Here is a 17,420-nt window from a genome sequence, read left to right on the forward strand (position 1 = left end):
TCGCACTGATCACACAACGGGCTCGAATAGGAAACCCCAGTCGCCCAGGAATCCTGGAAGTGATCATGGATTGGCCAGAGGGCAAAGATTTTGGAATATCGCCAGAGGAGGAGGTGACGCGTGCTGAGGAGGCCCCAATGTATAATGAACTACCAGAAAATGAGAAGCAATATGCCCTGTTCGCTGATGGGTCCTGTCGCCTTGTGGGAAAGCATCGGAGGTGGAAAGCTGCTGTATGGAGTCCCATGCGACAAGTTGTAGAAACTGCTGAAGGAGAAGGTGAATCGAGCCAATTTGCAGAAGTAAAGGCCATCCAGCTGGCTTTAGACATTGCTGACCGAGAAAAGTGGCCAGTGCTCTCTCTCTGTACTGACTCATGGATGGTGGCAAATGCCCCGTGGGGGTGGTTGCAGCAATGGAAGCAGAGCAACTGGCAGTGCAGAGGCAAACCCATCTGGGCTGCCGCATTGTGGCAAGATAGTTCTGCCCGGGTGAAGAACCTGGTTGTAAAAGTCCGTCACGTAGATGCTCACGTACCCAAGAGTCGGGCCACTGAAGAACATCAAAACAACCAGCAGGTGGATCAGGCTGCTAAGATTGAAGTGGCTCAGGTGGATCTGGACTGGCAACATAAGGGTGAATTATTTCTAGCTCGGTGGGCCCATGACACCTCAGGTCACCAAGGAAGAGATGCAACATACAGGTGGGCTCGTGATCGAGGGGTGGACTTGACCATGGACACTATTGCGCAGGTTATCCATGAATGCGAAACATGCACTGCAATCAAGCAAGCCAAGCGGTTAAAGCCTCTCTGGTATGGAGGGCGGTGGCTGAAATATAAATATGGGGAGGCCTGGCAGATCGATTATATCACACTCCCACAGACCCACCAAGGCAAGCGCCACGTGCTTACAATTGTGGAGGCAACCACGGGATGGCTGGGAACATATCCCGTGCCCCATGCCACTGCCCGGAACACTATCCTGGGCCTTGAGAAGCAAGTCCTATGGCGACATGGCACCCCAGAAAGAATTGAGTCAGACAACAGGACTCATTTCCGAAACAACCTCATAGACACCTGGGCCAAAGAGCACGGCATCGAGTGGGTGTATCACATCCCCTGTCATGCACCAGCCTCTGGGAAAATTGAACGATACAATGGACTGTTAAAGACTACGCTGAGAGCAATGGGTGGCGGGACATTCAAACATTGGGATACGCATTTAGCAAAGGCCACCTGGTTAGTCAACACTCGGGGATCTGCCAATCGAGCAGGCCCTGCCCAGTCAGAACTTTTACGTACTGTAGATGGGAATAAAGTCCCTGTAGTGCACATAAAAAAATATGCTGGGGAAGACAGTCTGGGTTATTCCTGCCTCAGGCAAAGGCAAACCCATCCGTGGGATTGCTTTTGCTCAAGGACCTGGGTGCACTTGGTGGGTGATGCGGAAGGATGGGGAAGTCCGATGTGTGCCTCAAGGGGATTGGATTTTGGGTGAGAATAGCCAATGATCTGAATTATGTGATGTTAAGTACTAATTATAGTTATAATAGTTATACCAATAATACACAGATATACTAATAATATTATATGCCGTACTAATGTTATTACGATAAGAATCACCCAGACTAATGAAGAATAACTTCAGTGAAACCAAGCAAAGCACAGTGATGATGGTACCAGAACTGACTTCAACATGGAACAATCCAACACCACATACCATCTCCATTTTTGCTGCCCTGGAAGATTATGATGACAGATGGAGCCCGAAGTCATGGACTAAATGAACTCACCGAACATTTTAGAGGGATGGCCCACAGATTAAGGGAATGATATCTCTGTGTGTGTGTATATATATTAAAAAAAAAAAAAAAAGGGGGGGGGGTGATTAATGAAAACGTACTGGAAAATGTGAGACTTGAGCATGACGTAGATGGTATAGAATAAGGGGTGGATATTGTCCTGGTTTCGGCAGGGATCGAGTTTATTTCCTTCCTAGTAGCTGGTACAGTGCTGTGTTTTGGATTTAGGATGAGAACAAAGTTGATAACGCACCGATGTTTTAGTTGTTGCTAGGTAATGCTTACACCAGCCAAGGACTTTTCAGCTTCCCATGCTCTACCGACTGAGAAGGCTGGAGGTGCCCAAGAAGCTGGGAGGGGGCACAGCCAAACTGGCCAAAGGGACATTCCATACCATGGGACGTCATGCTCAGTACATAAACTGGGGAAAGCTGGCCGGGGGGGCCGCTGCTCGGGGACTGGCTGGGCATCGGTCGGCGGGTGGTGAGCAATTGTACTGTGCATCACTTGCTTTGTGTAGTATTATTATCATTTCTACATTATTATTATTATTGTTTTTATTATTTTATTTCAATTATTAAACTGTTTTTATCTGAACCCACAAGTTTTCTCACTTGTGCCCTTCCAATTCTCTCCCCCATCCCACCAGGGGTGGGGGGAGTGAGTGAGTGGCTGTGTGGTACTCAGTTGCCAACTGAGGTTAAACCACAACAGTTATCAACATTATTCTCATCCTTAATCCGAAACACAGCACTGTACCAGCTACTAGGAAGAAAATTAACTCTATCCCAGCCGAAACCAGGACAGTAGAAAAATTCAACACTGTATTTTTATGGGAATAGGGGGCGCAGACTTAATGCATAGTTCCTACCTCATTTCTAGGTCTTACTATGGTGAAAGCTGGGCTGTTATATATTTCATACATTAATAGTTCTACAGCAAGCTTGTCAGTACAGTCAGAATGTCTGAATGTCTTTGGTTGACTAATTTCTTTCATGAGTCTGCTATATCCCATGAGTTCAGATCTATTCCTTGCTTATATCTATACAAAACTTTCTTAAAATGTAGAATTTGCAATACAGGTATTGTAATTTTGAATAAATAGAAATGTTGAACTCTGAAACTCAAAAACTTTGCGGTGTGAATTGATGAGTATGTTTGGAAGGAGAGATAAGGAAATAAAGGTTAATATGTCTCGCTATAAGCTTTGATCTCGTTGCATTGTTCTGGAAATCTGCTTTATCCTATGAGCTGATCGAAGTTTGAATGTAATGATTTTCTGTTGCAGATGAACCAACACGTTCCTTGAGTGGTCTCATCTTGAAGAATAATGTAAAAGCGCATTTTCATAACTTTCCAAATGGGGTAACTGACTTCATTAAAAGTGAATGTCTGAACAACATTGGTGATTCCTCCCCCTTAATTAGAGCTACTGTAGGTAAGTTTACTCTTATTGCTGTTTTCTGCACACTAAAAATGTTACTGATATAAATGAGAGCTGCATTAGTGAGAGTTATTAAACTCCTAAAACTGTTTGCTTCTGATAATTGTCACAACTACAGCATGGGTTGACGGTTGGACTCGATGATCTTAGAGGTCTCTTCCAACCTTAATGATTCTATGATTCTATGTTTTGATGCTGATATTAATCTTCAGTGTGAATATATGTAAGTCACACTTATTTTTGCTTCCTATTCTTTTAAAACTGATTTAGCAATTCAGTTCATATCTCTTGAAATGTGACTGAACATAAGTTTACTTGAATCTACTGAAATTCAGCTTGCTGCCAATTTTTATACCTAAAAACAGGAACTAGGTAAAGGTCTGACTTCAGAACTATTTCAGCATGCCACTTGCATCAATGAAACACTTCTGTTAGCTGATATCCTCCCTGCCCCCCCATATGCACACCCCTTCAGGGAATCATTATACTGTGCGTGACACATTAACATAATGAGTTTCTGTTTTTTCAATACCTTCTGTCAGAAAACATTAGATAAAGTGTGGTGATCAGACCATCAGCTAGAAGTGTTTTTGTTGCATGGATTTCTGATTTCCCAAATACTGTGTTTTAGTACACCCCTTCCATAACATGCATATTTGCGTTATTTTTACTTATTTCTAGGTAATGTTGCTTTTCTGTCTGCTCTTTGAGAACATGATTTCCCCCAATTACTACAATCGTAGTAATTTTCCTCATCCACTCCAAAAACTAGAAAAAAGTAAAATAAATGTATATTTAAGTACAGTAGAAAAAAAACAAGGGTGGGTGCAAGTTCAGAAAGCAATTCAGCTTGTATCAGCTGATTTCTGTTATAAAATAATCTGCCAGTTATTGCTTCTTTAGAATCCTTTGCTTTTTCTATAGGATTCCTTCTCCAGACATCTTGGTTAAGGACTTTGGACTAGAGAAAAATGTCCATCTCTTTGCTTTTTCCTGCTGTCTCATCCCTTGTGAAGTTGCTTTACTGTGAATTTTATTAATGCCCCATTTCCTTAATGACACTAGAAACAAGTCTTTGAGTGGCAGGTACTTTCGTGATTTCAGGTTGTAGAATAGTTGTACTTGCTTGTCTGTTCATAGGAGTTGTCAGTGGAGTACAATGGAGCTGACTAAAGAATATAAGAATATATTACAGCTCTGTTTGGATTGCTGTCTTAAGGTGGTTTGGTGGTAGTGGCGGCTGGGGGAGGGGGTGGGGGGTGGGCTGTTGTTTGTTTTTGAGCAGTTTATTCTTTGATTTCTCCTAGTAGGAAACATTTGTGGATTAGTAGCTCAATTACTGTTGAGCTTTAAGTGGTCCTTGCAGGGATTATTCAAGCATATATGAACTCTGAAGATGCGTACCAACTGATGAACTGTATGCTTACATAATAAGAGTTGCTATTTATAGTGTGTTTTGCATCCTCTTGTGTGAAGTAATTAAATGTTGGATCCTTGTAGGCTTCTGTCTTAATAGTGAGGTTGGTCCAGTACTCACTGGTCTCTTGATACTAGCTAGGTGTAAATATATTGCTACCTGCCTAGGCTGCCTTGTTAGCATGAGTTGGCATGTGCTAGTCATAGCTGCTCTTTGAGATGCGTACATGTTTTTGCTGTTCAAGCACTATCAATTTAATGAGCCAACCACAAATAAGATCTCTGGAATTCTGAGAGGAAGATGAGCAAGTACATCAAAATAGCATCAGGGAAGAAGTAATACAGCCTTTGTCTGGTTAGCACCAGATGCCAGAGACCACAAAAGTTGATACCTTTTGACCAAGATCGAGGCAAGCTGATTAATCACATTCTCAGAAGTCACCTCACTGAGGACAATGAAGATGGTAATAAGAGTCTATTTTAGAACTATGATTCGAGACCGAATGGGTCTCGTAAAGATACAACACATTGTTGTATCTTTACTTAGCTTTTCCCTGTTTTAACCCCCAAATGAGTAAGTGTGGAACTTCTCTGTGCTGTGTGGTACAGGTTTTAAAAACCCTTGTGCCAACATTGAAATATGGATTCAAGTTCAAAAAAGATGGCTGCATGTGTTGAGGACCCACAAACTTACCAGGAAGTAAATGCATCTATTTAGGAGGTGTCTACGACTGTTCTTAAAACTTTCTGGGGATTCTAGTCTAGGCAGGACCTTAGTGTAGCTCCCTGCTTTAAAGCAATCAGGGGAAATAGTTTGAGTGTTTTAAGAGTAGTGGCAGGACTGGAGAGCTTCATTGCAGAAGGAAAGTGAAAGTTAATGATTGCCCTATGAAGGGGGAATTTTGTCATGAAGTTCAACTTTTTAGAATTGAGGAATTCAGAAATCAACTTTAGGAGCTACAGAGGCAAAATGCCACCCCAAAACCCCCAACCTTTCCCCTGTCCTGTTATTGGCATGAGAGTACTGAAGCATAGTTGCTTTTTCTTTATGTTCAAATTTTTTTATTGTAGAGTTGATGCTATAAGCTGGGGTTGCATGTAATTGGAATAGTGACATAAAAGATGCTGTCATGACAGTTACACTTCTGTTTTTAACAATTTCTGACATCCCTCTGGAGTCTGTTCTCTCACGTGTTTACTGCTCGATTAGCTCAACTGCAGTACTTGTTAGATTGCACGTTTGTCAAGTGAAATATCAACAGATTCTGTAATACTGATTTGTAATTAAGTTCATTACAAATCAAAGACCACCTTTATAAAGATTTTCAGTTTCCAATTTCTAACCTTGCAGCTTAGTATGTTGGTCAGAAGGAAAGGCCTCGTTTAACTGTCAACTCTAGCCCAAACCTGTCAAAAAACTGCAAGCTACTAAATTGATTATTTCTTTACTTTGATTATTCTTCTGCTGTCCTTGTTTCTGTGTCTGTGTTGCAGAGAAAGCCATAAAGGCAAATCTCTGGTGTCTTCTGTTCCCTGCTGGCTAACTAAAGCAGCAGGCGGGTGGGAAATATCTCACATTTGAAAGGAGATGAAGCTCATTAGAAGCCCATGTAGATTTCTTTTAACATGAACATAAGTGCCTAAAACTTTATTTTATATGGCTGTTTCCTCATTGTTCTTAAAACCTTTTGCAAAGCTTGAAATGCTATACCTATTGCCTCTTTAAGTTCTTGATAGTCTGATATTTATTTCTTTTTGTCCCCACCAAAGTGTCTCTTCATCATTTAAAAAAAAATAAAAAACAAAACCAACTAACACAACATTAAATGGCTTCTCTGCAGACCTTTACAGAAAGCTCATAATGATATGTATGGTTTGAACTGCATGTGTCTGTTGCAAGGGGACGATGGCCTCAAGTTGCTTCTTGCCTACACATCTGGAAGTGTTTCTTCCTAGGTTATCCTGTTGCTGTCTAGGATAAGCCTTTTTGAAGAACGCTTAAGGTAGTTTTCAAATAGTCTTTCCTTTAGCTGTGAAAGCTTGCGCATATTACAAGTACAGACAGACCATTTGTCATCTTCTGAAAACTTCTAGGATCTTGAAAAGATTTTAAACCAACTCTTTTCCAAAACTACCAACCCCTTTAAGACTTATGACTTCTCTCACATGTTGGTCCAGAGGAGTTCCAGGAATTTCATTAAGTTTGTTTCTCAACTCATGTTAATTCTACAAACCTGTGCCAGATCTAAGTCAGGGAAACAATTTTGCAATTTAAATACTAGGAGGCAAGAACATTCATTTATTTTGTTCTGTTTATGAAGTTCAGTTTAATTTTTTTTAAAAAAACAGATCATTAAGATCCAGCAACAATAAAATACATATTTTCTATTAATGCATCTAATATTCTTTGCAGGACCATAATATTCAGGAGAAATAGTCTTTAAGACTCCATAGATCTCCATAGGCTTTTGGGAATCTTTTCTATTCAGTTGCAATTATGAAGACAACTGGATACAAACTACTTCTGGAGCTGTAAAATTGTGTTTTACCTCTGTCTTCATTTTTGCCCTTTGTCTTCTTGGGTTCCCTGGCCTTATTGCATCAAAGGAAACACGATGCAAAAAATCTTTGTGTCTTGCCCAGAATGTCCTTTGCTCTGTAATGTTTTCCTGTATTCTTGTATATTTAATAAGAATTTTAACATTTTATTCCAAAGAAAAAGGATATATGGTGATGTCCTGGTTTTGGCAGGGATAGAGTTAATTTCCTTCCTAGTAGCTGGTACAGTGCTGTGTTTTGGATTTAGGACCAGAACAAAGTTGATAAAGCACCGATGTTTTAGTTGTTGCTAGGTAGTGCTTACACTGGCCAAGGACATCACTGAGGATGAGGAAAAGGCTGAGGTACTCAATGCCTTCTTTGCCTCAGTCTTTAACAGGCAGACCAGTTATCCTCAGGGTACTCGGCCCCCCGAGCTGGAAGACGGGGACGGCGAGCAGGATGAACCCCCCGTAATCCAGGAGGAAGCAGTCAACGACCTGCTATGCCACCTGGACACTCACAAGTCTATGGGGCCGGATGGGATCCACCCGAGAGTGCTGAGGGAACTGGCGGAGGTGCTCGCCAAGCCACTCTCCATCATTTATCAGCAGTCCTGGTTAACGGGGGAGGTCCCGGATGACTGGAGGCTTGCCAATGTGACGCCCATCCACAAGAAGGGCCGGAAGGAGGATCCGGGGAACTACAGGCCTGTCAGCCTGACCTCGGTGCCGGGGAAGATTATGGAGCGGCTCATCTTGAGGGCGCTCACAAGGCATGAGCGGGACAACCAGGGGATCCGGCCTAGCCAGCACGGGTTCATGAGAGGCAGGTCCTGCTTGACCAACCTGATCTCCTTCTATGACCAGGTGACCCGCCTAGTGGATGAGGGAAAGGCTGTGGATGTGGTCTACCTGGACTTCAGCAAGGCCTTTGACACTGTCTCCCACAGCATTCTCCTCGAGAAGCTGGCAGCTCACGGCTTAGACAGGTGGACTCTGCGCTGGGTCAAAAACTGGCTGGATGGCCGGGCCCAGAGAGTTGTGGTGAATGGAGTTACATCCAGTTGGCGGCCGGTCACGAGCGGTGTTCCCCAGGGCTCAGTACTGGGGCCGGTCTTGTTTAATATCTTTATTGATGATCTGGATGAGGGGATTGAGTGCACCCTCAGTAAGTTTGCAGACGACACCAAGTTGGGTGGGAGTGTTGATCTGCTCGAGGGTAGGAAGGCTCTGCAGAGGGACCTGGACAGGCTGGATCGATGGGCCCAGGCCAACTGTATGAGGTTCAACAAGGACAAGTGCCGGGTCCTGCACTTCGGCCACAACAACCCCATGCAGCGCTACAGGCTTGGGGAAGAGTGGCTGGAAAGCTGCACAGTGGAAAAGGACCTGGGGGTGCTGGTCGACAGCCGGCTGAACATGAGCCGGCAGTGTGCCCAGGCGGCCAAGAAGGCCAATGGCATCCTGGCCTGTATCAGAAATAGTGTGGCCAGTAGGAGTAGGGAAGTGATGGTGCCCCTGTACTCGGCCCTGGTGAGGCCGCACCTCGAATACTGTGTTCAGTTTTGGGCCCCTCACTACAAGAAGGACGTTGAAGTGCTGGAGCGTGTCCAGAGAAGGGCAACGAGGCTGGTGAGGGGTCTGGAGAACAAGTCTTATGAGGAGCGGCTGAGGGAACTGGGACTGTTCAGCCTGGAGAAAAGGAGGCTGAGGGGAGACCTCATCGCTCTCTACAACTACCTGAAAGGAGGTTGTAGCGAGGTGGGTGTTGGTCTCTTCTCCCAAGTAACTAGCAATAGGACGAGAGGAAATGGCCTCAAGTTGCGGCAGGGGAGGTTTAGATTGGATGTAAGGAAAAATTTCTTTACTGAAAGAGTGGTGAAACATTGGAACAGGCTGCCCAGGGAAGTGGTGGAGTCCCCATCCCTGGAGGTTTTTAAAAGACGTGTAGATGAGGCGCTTAGGGACATGGTTTAGTGGGCATGGTGGTGTTGGGTTGACGGTTGGACTCGATGATCTTAGAGGTCTTTTCCAACCTCAATGATTCTATGATTCTATGATTCTATGACTTTTCAGCTTCCCATGCTCTACTGACTGAGAAGGCTGGAGGTGCAGAAGAAGCTGGGAGGGGGCACAGCCAGGACAGCTGACCCAAACTGGCCAAAGGGACATTCCATACCATGTGACGTCATGCTCAGTACATAAACTGGGGAAAGCTGGCCGGGGGGGCCGCTGCTCGGGGACTGGCTGGGCATCGGTCGGCGGGTGGTGAGCAATTGTACTGTGCATCACTTGCTTTGTGTATTATTATTATTATTATTATTATTATTATTATTATTATTATTACATTATTATTATCATTTTATTTCAATTATTAAACTTTTTATCTCAACCCGCGAGTTTTTCTCACTTGTGCTCTTCCGATTCTCTCCCCCATCCCACCGGGGGAGGGGGGAATGAGCGAGCGGCTGGGTGGTGCTCAGTTGCCAACTGAGGTTAAACCACAACAGGTGATTAGCTCAGTGAAAAAGCTTAGGAAAGCTTTTTTTCATCACTTGTCACTTGGGAGATTACTAGTTGAGGCAAAATGGACTCATAGTCAGTTCTAATTTATAAGCAGCCTTCCCCATTCCTGTCACCTAATTGGTTTTTCCTGGGATTTCTGTATGTGCTGGAAATGGAATTAAGTGACTCTTTGGGCTGTCCTATCTGTTTGCTGGATCTCAATCAGCCAACCCCTACAGCTGATCACTGGATGACCTGCCATAGTGTGTAAGCTCTTAGTAGGTATCTCAGTCTTAGAATGTGTCCTTAATGTTTTGTGTAAACATAGTAAAGTTGTGAACACATAATTTACCATTGGGTTATAAGTTTATTGAATTACAGCTTCCCATGTTCATGCTTTTGTATCATAATAAAGAGGAGGTGACTTGAGGTGGATACTCTATGTTTACTGGAGGTCAAGATTTGTACAGTTTTTAGTAAACTTAGAGCAGAACCTGCCCTGCAGTGTTTGGGCATGATTATTTCCTTAACTGGAATTACTTTGTGCTTGACTTCTCACATCTGAGCCCTTCATGGTAGCAGCAAAGAACAACCTGCCTTTGCATTTCAAAGCCCTTAAAATACCATTTGTAATTAAATGTACTTCCTCTTTTTATGCTTGCCAGCTCTTAATAAAACAAGAAATTTCTTAACTCCTTAGATCTTTGAGAGGAGTAAAATGAGAAAAATTAGTGTGAAACCCGTGAAGATATCTGAGATCTTGTTTCCTTTATTCCTCTGATTCACTTAGGCATTCTGATAACAACCATTGCTTCAAAAGGGGAATTACAGAATTGGCCTGAACTCTTACCAAAGCTTTGCAGCCTGTTGGATTCTGAAGATTACAATACCTGTGAGGTAAGGAGACTTATTTTGAAATGGATTATCATCTAAATTTGATTATTTTTGTCTCTCTTCATAGATACTATATATATGTGTAGTATTTTGTGTGTGTATACGCACGTATATAATCTCTTCAGAGAACAGTGGCTCAAATTTGATACTTTTTATTCTACCTACATTCTATGTTCTTAGTGTTCATTCAAATTAATTTGTTTTCTTTGCGTAAAAGTAGAATAAGACTGTAGATGGGTAGTCATAGCATCTCAGCTGAGAAGTGTCCTAAAGTTACCACTTTGTGATGCCCAATCTTTTAGGCGTCATCAAGTTGACCCTGAATTTTCTCTTACTTAAAAGTAGTGTTGTTCATTCTTCTTATAACTTAATCTGGAAACGTGATCTGTCATTGCTATATCAGGCTAGTGTGAAATTAACTTTTTTTGTTCAGTGTTTATGAAGGAAAATAAATAAATACCGGCTCAACTGTTTTAGGCTATGAGGAAAAAAAGTCTTGTCTGATTTTTTAAAAACATAATTTTAATTACTTAATGCTGTCTCCATAAGTGTGTGAAGCATTTTGTATAAAATAATCCTTAGAGATATGATGGTGGTCCAAGATGTCATGCTGTTATGTAGTGTTTTAGTGCTTTTTTGTTACGAAAAAGAAAGAAAAAACACTTGAAAAGAAAACTCAAACTGACCATCATGCCCAGAGTTCTGTTTTGCCCTATAACAAACCATTAAAGGAAATAAAACTGTATATGAAATTAAATTGGATGCTTCTGCAACTTGTCATTTATTTTTCAAATAAGATCTTGCTTTTAAGCATTTTTTAAAATATGATTGAATAAATGAGCATTGAATGCTAAAATTAAAATTACCACTTCTCTATTATAGACTCATCCAGCTTGAGAGCTTACAGATGACAGTATAAAGTGCTTAAATAAAAAGCATTTAAGGATGTTTTAATTTAACTCCATATTTAGTTAGCTACATTTACTATGGTGGTGTGCTAAAATTACCTGTTCTGTACAAAACCTGAAATGTTGCTTTCTTCAAAATGTAAAAGAACAGTTGGGGGGGGGGGGGGTGTTTGTTTGTAGTTTTTTTTGTTTTGGGGTTTTTTTTTGTTTTTTTTTTAAACAGGGTGCATTTGGTGCTCTTCAGAAGATATGTGAAGATTCTGCTGAAATTTTAGATAGCGATGTATTGGACCGACCACTCAATATCATGATACCTAAATTCTTGCAGTTCTTCAAGCACAGCAGTCCAAAAATAAGGTAGGTTTAGGTGTTGTACTAAAGTTACCTGTTAAAAATTTATTTACATGAGCAGCAAGGTTGATATTTTGTAGATCAGTTCAAAACATTCTTAGGTTTTTTTTTAAATGATCCTGCATGCGCAAATGTGAGAAGAGAAGGCACAGAGATTTCATGCATCAGTAATTTCCATGCTTATCTGCTTATTTAATAGATCAGCCTCACCTCTTTATACATCTTCCAAATCCAGAATCTGTCTGACTTTGAAAATCAAACTTTTTCTTTTAAGATTTTGCATATTATTATGAAAATTTCAGTGCTGTGGTTAGAATTTCATATTCTGATTAGAAAGAACTATCTTGCATTCATTTTCTAATGACTGCAGCAATGAGAGAGTAAAATATTGTTTGCTGATAATAGTTTCTGAGTTCTTGCAGAAGAATATCTTTCTGCTTTTTTTAACTGCACCAAAACTTAGAAAGTTCTTTCTCTTTCAGCTGGATCAAATTAAATGGGTTCAACATCTTTTTACTTTAATACAGTATTAATCTCTCCAAAGTAACAGAAGTATAGGATAGAAGAAAAATTCCAGAATTAACTTCTTATTGCTAATATTTATCAACAGTAGCTTTTACCCTGAAATGAGCCAGCAATGTGCCCTTGCCACAAAGAAGGTGAATGGTATCCTGGGCTGGAGTGTTGCCAGCATGGGAGGTGATCCTTCCCCTCACCCTCCAGGTGAGGCCACACCTGGAATACTGTGTCCAGTTCTGGGCTCCCCAGTACAAGAGAGACATGGAGCTACTGGAGAGAGTCTAGTGAAGGGCCACGAAGGTGATAAAGGGTCTGGAGCCTCTCTCCTATGAGGAAAGGCTGAGAGAGCTGGGACTGTTCAGCCTGGAGAAGAGAAGGCTCAGGGGATCTCATCAATGTATATAAATGCCTGAAGGGAGGGTGCAAAGAAGATGGAGCCAGGCTCTTTCCAGTGGTGCCCAGTGACAGGACAAGAGGCAATGGGCAAAAACTGCACCACAGGAGGTTCTGCCTTAACATTAGGAAACACTTTTTCTGACTGTGAGGGTGATCAAGTGCTGGCACAGGATGTCCAGAGAGGTGGTGGAGTCCCCATCCTTGGAGAGATATTCAAAAGCCATTGGGTTGTGGTCCTGTGCAACTGGCTCTAGGTGGCCCTACTTGAGCAGGGGCATTGGACAAGAAGACCTCCAGAGGTCCCTTCCAACCTCAACCATTCTGTGTGATTCTGTGAAATGTGTTTTTGAACTCCTGTTTGAAAACTTTATTGAAAGATTCTACAACTTGGAGGCGACAATTATTACCAACAGTAGTAGATGGTGAAGATTAAAAGGAAGAGTATAACTAGTAATATATCATGATAGGATTTAAATAAGACTTAGAATCTCACCTAAAATAGATGCGCTCTAAGAAAAATATATAACAAAGCATGAACTTGCACTTGTGGAAAGATAAGCTTAATACTTCATTGGAGCTGGGAAAGATGGAGAAAAACCTTTTTTTCCTTATCACATTAAACAGTCTTTCACTTTTTGTATGCTGTGATGTTTGTGGCTTTGAGATAGTTAAACCAGCTTCAACTTTAAAGCAGATCACCTGCTGACCCACGGCCTGGTTTCAGTACATAGTGCTGAAGTATGAAGAATATTAGTAGTGTCAGTAAAATACTTTATATTTAAATCTGTCGAGAGACAACTTTTGAACACTGTTTTATGAGACTGTCTTCCAAGAAATGTCTGAGCAGACTAGATGTTTGGAGTTACATTAGTAAAAATACTTGAATGGATCTTCAAAGGCTTTTAAAGGTAGCTTTGCCTTGTGCCTTTACTTACATAATTTGGCTTTTGTATCTCTGAGAATGAAAAAGACTTGTAAGTAATGACTTTGCATGAAGTGGAATAGAAGAACCAATTCTTCACTTTTAGTATGTTTCTACCACGAGTGTTTTAGTATGTATCCTAACGCAAGTGTGTATTTGTTCTAAGCTACAACTATATTACTGATGCATATTGGTCTCATTAAATACTAAAAATATTGCAAAGGCAGTTGGATACTTAGCAACGAAGAAAGGCGTGCTAAAATTTCACCATGTTGACTTGTATGGAATTGTTAATATCAGAGAAGATCAATAATCATAATATACTGAAAAAGAACATCCTTTCGTGCTGTTCAGAATAAATGTGCCAGGTATAGTCATCCTGCTCTGGTTTTTATTTACTGAATACTTTATTTTAAATTATTTATTAGATATATCGGAGTATAAGGTGGTACTTAAAAATGTGGTTTAGTAATTTTTCTTGGTAACAATATAGATGTGTAGATTTGTTCCCTCTTGCCTCTAGAAGATGCTTGGACAATGTGATTTGTTTCCTAATGTTTTTGATGTCTGTGTACAGTTTAGAAAATGTTTAAGTCATGAAAAATTTATATTTTAACTGTTCCATTTGTAGGTCTCATGCTGTTGCATGTGTCAATCAATTTATCATCAGCAGAACTCAAGCTCTTATGTTGCACATAGATTCTTTTATTGAGGTGAGTGTGCATTCTTGGTTGGGGGGGGTTAAGTCAAATTATATATCTGATTTATCAAGAGCTTTGAATAATGTTTTACAACCACCACTACCCCCAAACTCCACATTGCTGGCTTCCCATTCTTAGCTTCAGTCCCCATGGATTGAAGTTCATTCTGTATGCTTATGCTCAGATTAGTCTAAGCACTCTCCCAGCCCAAGAAATAGTATTTTGAAAGATGCTTCCTTTTCATAAATAGAGGAAACTTTTGTTGCATAAAGGTACTGGCAGCAGTCTGTCACTTACCTGTGATGGAGAGTTCAGTACGGGGATCATCATGTAACTGAGTCTGGATGATGGGTCTCTCTGAATACTACTACTGAATGTGGATCAGAAGGGTGATATTCTGGGTTATCTAGAGTATTTTATTTGCTGCTGTTATTTACTGAAGGAGTTTTCTAGCTTCAGAACTTCATTAATGTTTACGGGAAGAAAAAAAATAATTCAGGAAATAATGTTCTTGTGTCTAATGTACACATGACCAAAACACTGGGTAACAAATACACATTGAGAGTCTGAAGAGTTCATTTGCTAAACCGTATGTCTTTCAGAAATAATATGGTATTCTGAGGTGTGGGGTGGGAGGGTACAGAAGTACATGTTTGCATACTTTAAATTGACATTACTGGCAAACTAAATACAAGTTGAACTAGATGAATTGAGGCTTTTCGACTGGTATTACATTCCAACAGAATCTTTTTGCACTGGCTGGTGATGAGGAGCCTGAAGTACGCAAAAATGTTTGCCGTGCTCTGGTAATGTTGCTGGAAGTTCGAATGGATCGCCTGCTTCCTCATATGATTAGTATAGTTGAGGTGAGTCTCATTTCCCAGATTGCATGCTGAAACATGTTTGGGGTTGCAGGAATAATAACAAATTAAAAGCATTCATCAGAACAGGCGTGTTACTCTTGCGCTTGCCTACTCTTCGTTTTCCTTCAAGATTGAGGTTGTGAAAGCTTCTTTTTAGCTAATTGCCAACTTGACATTGTATTTGACAGACAATGCATATGGCAGTTGTTCATTCTTCATTAAGTTAATTGATCCTGAAATGGCCAGGATCAGCTATACCATGGAGCAGCCAAGCATTGCCTGACCACAAGTGAGAAGATCATTTTAAAAATCTTAGTTCTAGGGCTGATACTGCTACAGTTTACATATTGAAGCTGTCACCTTTTTTGGATCTTTTGACCACAACAAGGATAAGGAATGTTATTTTATATAGCTGAGATGCTCTTTGAGCTACTAACAAAGCTGCCTGCCACTGCATTCAGTTGTAGAGGTTAGTGTCATTTGATAGTTCCTTTATCATTCTAGATTAGTGCAGACTTGCCTACCAGAGGACCAATCAGCTGGTTTTTGTCTGCTCAACTGTTTGAGTTGTAATTTCCGTGTTTCTGGGAAATACTGGCAGTTTCTAGGTAGCCTTTACATGCACTACTTGCTAGACTGGAAATATAGCTAAGATCAGTATGATTCTTATGCAGATTTCATGTGAACAAGTGGGTCATAACCCAGTGTCAAATTCCATAAGGGCTAGGTCCAGACAACACAAAGAAGGAGTTAATTTTTTTTTTGCACCTAGACAAAGGCATGAGAGAGGCATAAAATTGAGGCGACCCGTGACAGCCTTGGCCTGCTGTCTAGTCTTCCTATGTGTTGTCTGGAATTCCATGACACCCACTCCGGCAGACATGTTCTCATGTAACACAGGACAAGTAGGGATTGTTGCTACTTGAGGTGTTTTTTTCTTTTGTTTGGTTGGGTTTGGGTTTTTTTGAGAGAGAGAGAATAAAGCTTTGGAGATTATATTGTCAACAAGTGATAACTTATCTGGCTCTTCACCCTCCTAAGATCAGTAAGGAACTTCTGGACTTTGCAGGTAGAAATGATGTCACCAACCAGAAGAAGATCCAAGATTGTATTCTCATTGTATCCAGTATTTTGCTGTTGGAAAAACTATTACTAGGCTTCTTCTCTACAAAAGACAGTAGTAGTGAATTTTTGTTCTATAACAAAGTTTAAACTTCCCCCCCAGTTTTGGGACTACTGTGTACTGTTACTGATTTCCCCAGTTCTGTATACATATTGGTATGTGCAAATGTAATATCTCAGAACTGACTATTGTTCAAAATTCAAATGAGTCTGGTTTTGCCCCTTTGAAGCTTGAATACCTCCAAGCTGAATGGTGCTGATGGTGGCTGCTCTAACTGAAGGAAGTCTTAAAAAGAGAGAAACTTGTATCCACATGATGGGGGTTTTTTATGTTTATGGAGAATCGCTTTTAAAGTAGTTAAGAATATTAATGATCCAGTAGTGATTCTAAGACAGAAGGTCTTGGCCAGCATCATGCTTTTGAAACAGACAGGTTTAGTATTAACTTTCTTGCCAAGTTCCTGGAGCATACAGGAATGGTCGAGTTTGGATTTCAGTGGGGTTTTTGAGCATGTACTTCCAGGTGAGCAGAAGCAGATGTGTATTTTTTTGTGGTGGTTTTTTTTTCTCCTTCCTTTGTCTGAGAACATGACAACAGGATATGTCAGGAGTAGACTGACCTAACAGATTTCAGTTATTAGATTGCACTTGTATGTTCATAGATCATACTTAGCCAAACACGTGGCTCCTAAGATCTTTCTTAATAGAAGTCCTGAATTTTTATTATACAATGCATAATGAGATTACTTGTAATGAATGAATAGTGTATTGATGTTTTGAAGTTATAACACAGAAACTCAGCTTGTTGCTAAAGTCATAAGTTTGTGTGCATCCTGTTGCTTTCTTCAGATAAAAACGTCTGTTACTGCTCAAAGGATGTGTTCTTAATGCTTTGTGCATCACGCTATTCTTTTCTTGATGGTTTGATGTAACAAGACTAATGCAACACTTTGTTACAGAGTATGCAAACCAGTTCTGAATAATCTTCCTATGCTATTTTGTAAGTTATTGTTATGAAGCAACTATTTCCATTGCC

At 40.8% G+C, this 17,420-nt stretch overlaps 1 protein-coding gene across 3 annotated transcripts in view; it reads left to right on the forward strand.

The window, feature by feature from the left end:
* The window catches only part of LOC143172195 (transportin-1-like), a 137,667-nt gene that overhangs the window by 81,788 nt on the left and 38,459 nt on the right, over positions 1-17,420 (forward strand). For all 3 annotated transcript variants that reach the window (XR_012997309.1, XM_076361437.1, XM_076361438.1), the window contains exons 5-9: positions 3,092-3,241; positions 10,499-10,605; positions 11,734-11,867; positions 14,330-14,411; positions 15,143-15,265. Coding sequence is in view for 2 of the 3 variants with exons in the window: in XM_076361437.1 (XP_076217552.1) it covers positions 3,092-3,241; positions 10,499-10,605; positions 11,734-11,867; positions 14,330-14,411; positions 15,143-15,265 (596 nt within the window). In the remaining variant the exon portion in view is untranslated. The remainder of the gene's footprint in view (positions 1-3,091; positions 3,242-10,498; positions 10,606-11,733; positions 11,868-14,329; positions 14,412-15,142; positions 15,266-17,420) is intronic.

Source organism: Aptenodytes patagonicus, chromosome W (genome assembly GCF_965638725.1).
Source record: "Aptenodytes patagonicus chromosome W, bAptPat1.pri.cur, whole genome shotgun sequence".
Taxonomy (NCBI): Eukaryota; Metazoa; Chordata; class Aves; order Sphenisciformes; family Spheniscidae; genus Aptenodytes; species Aptenodytes patagonicus.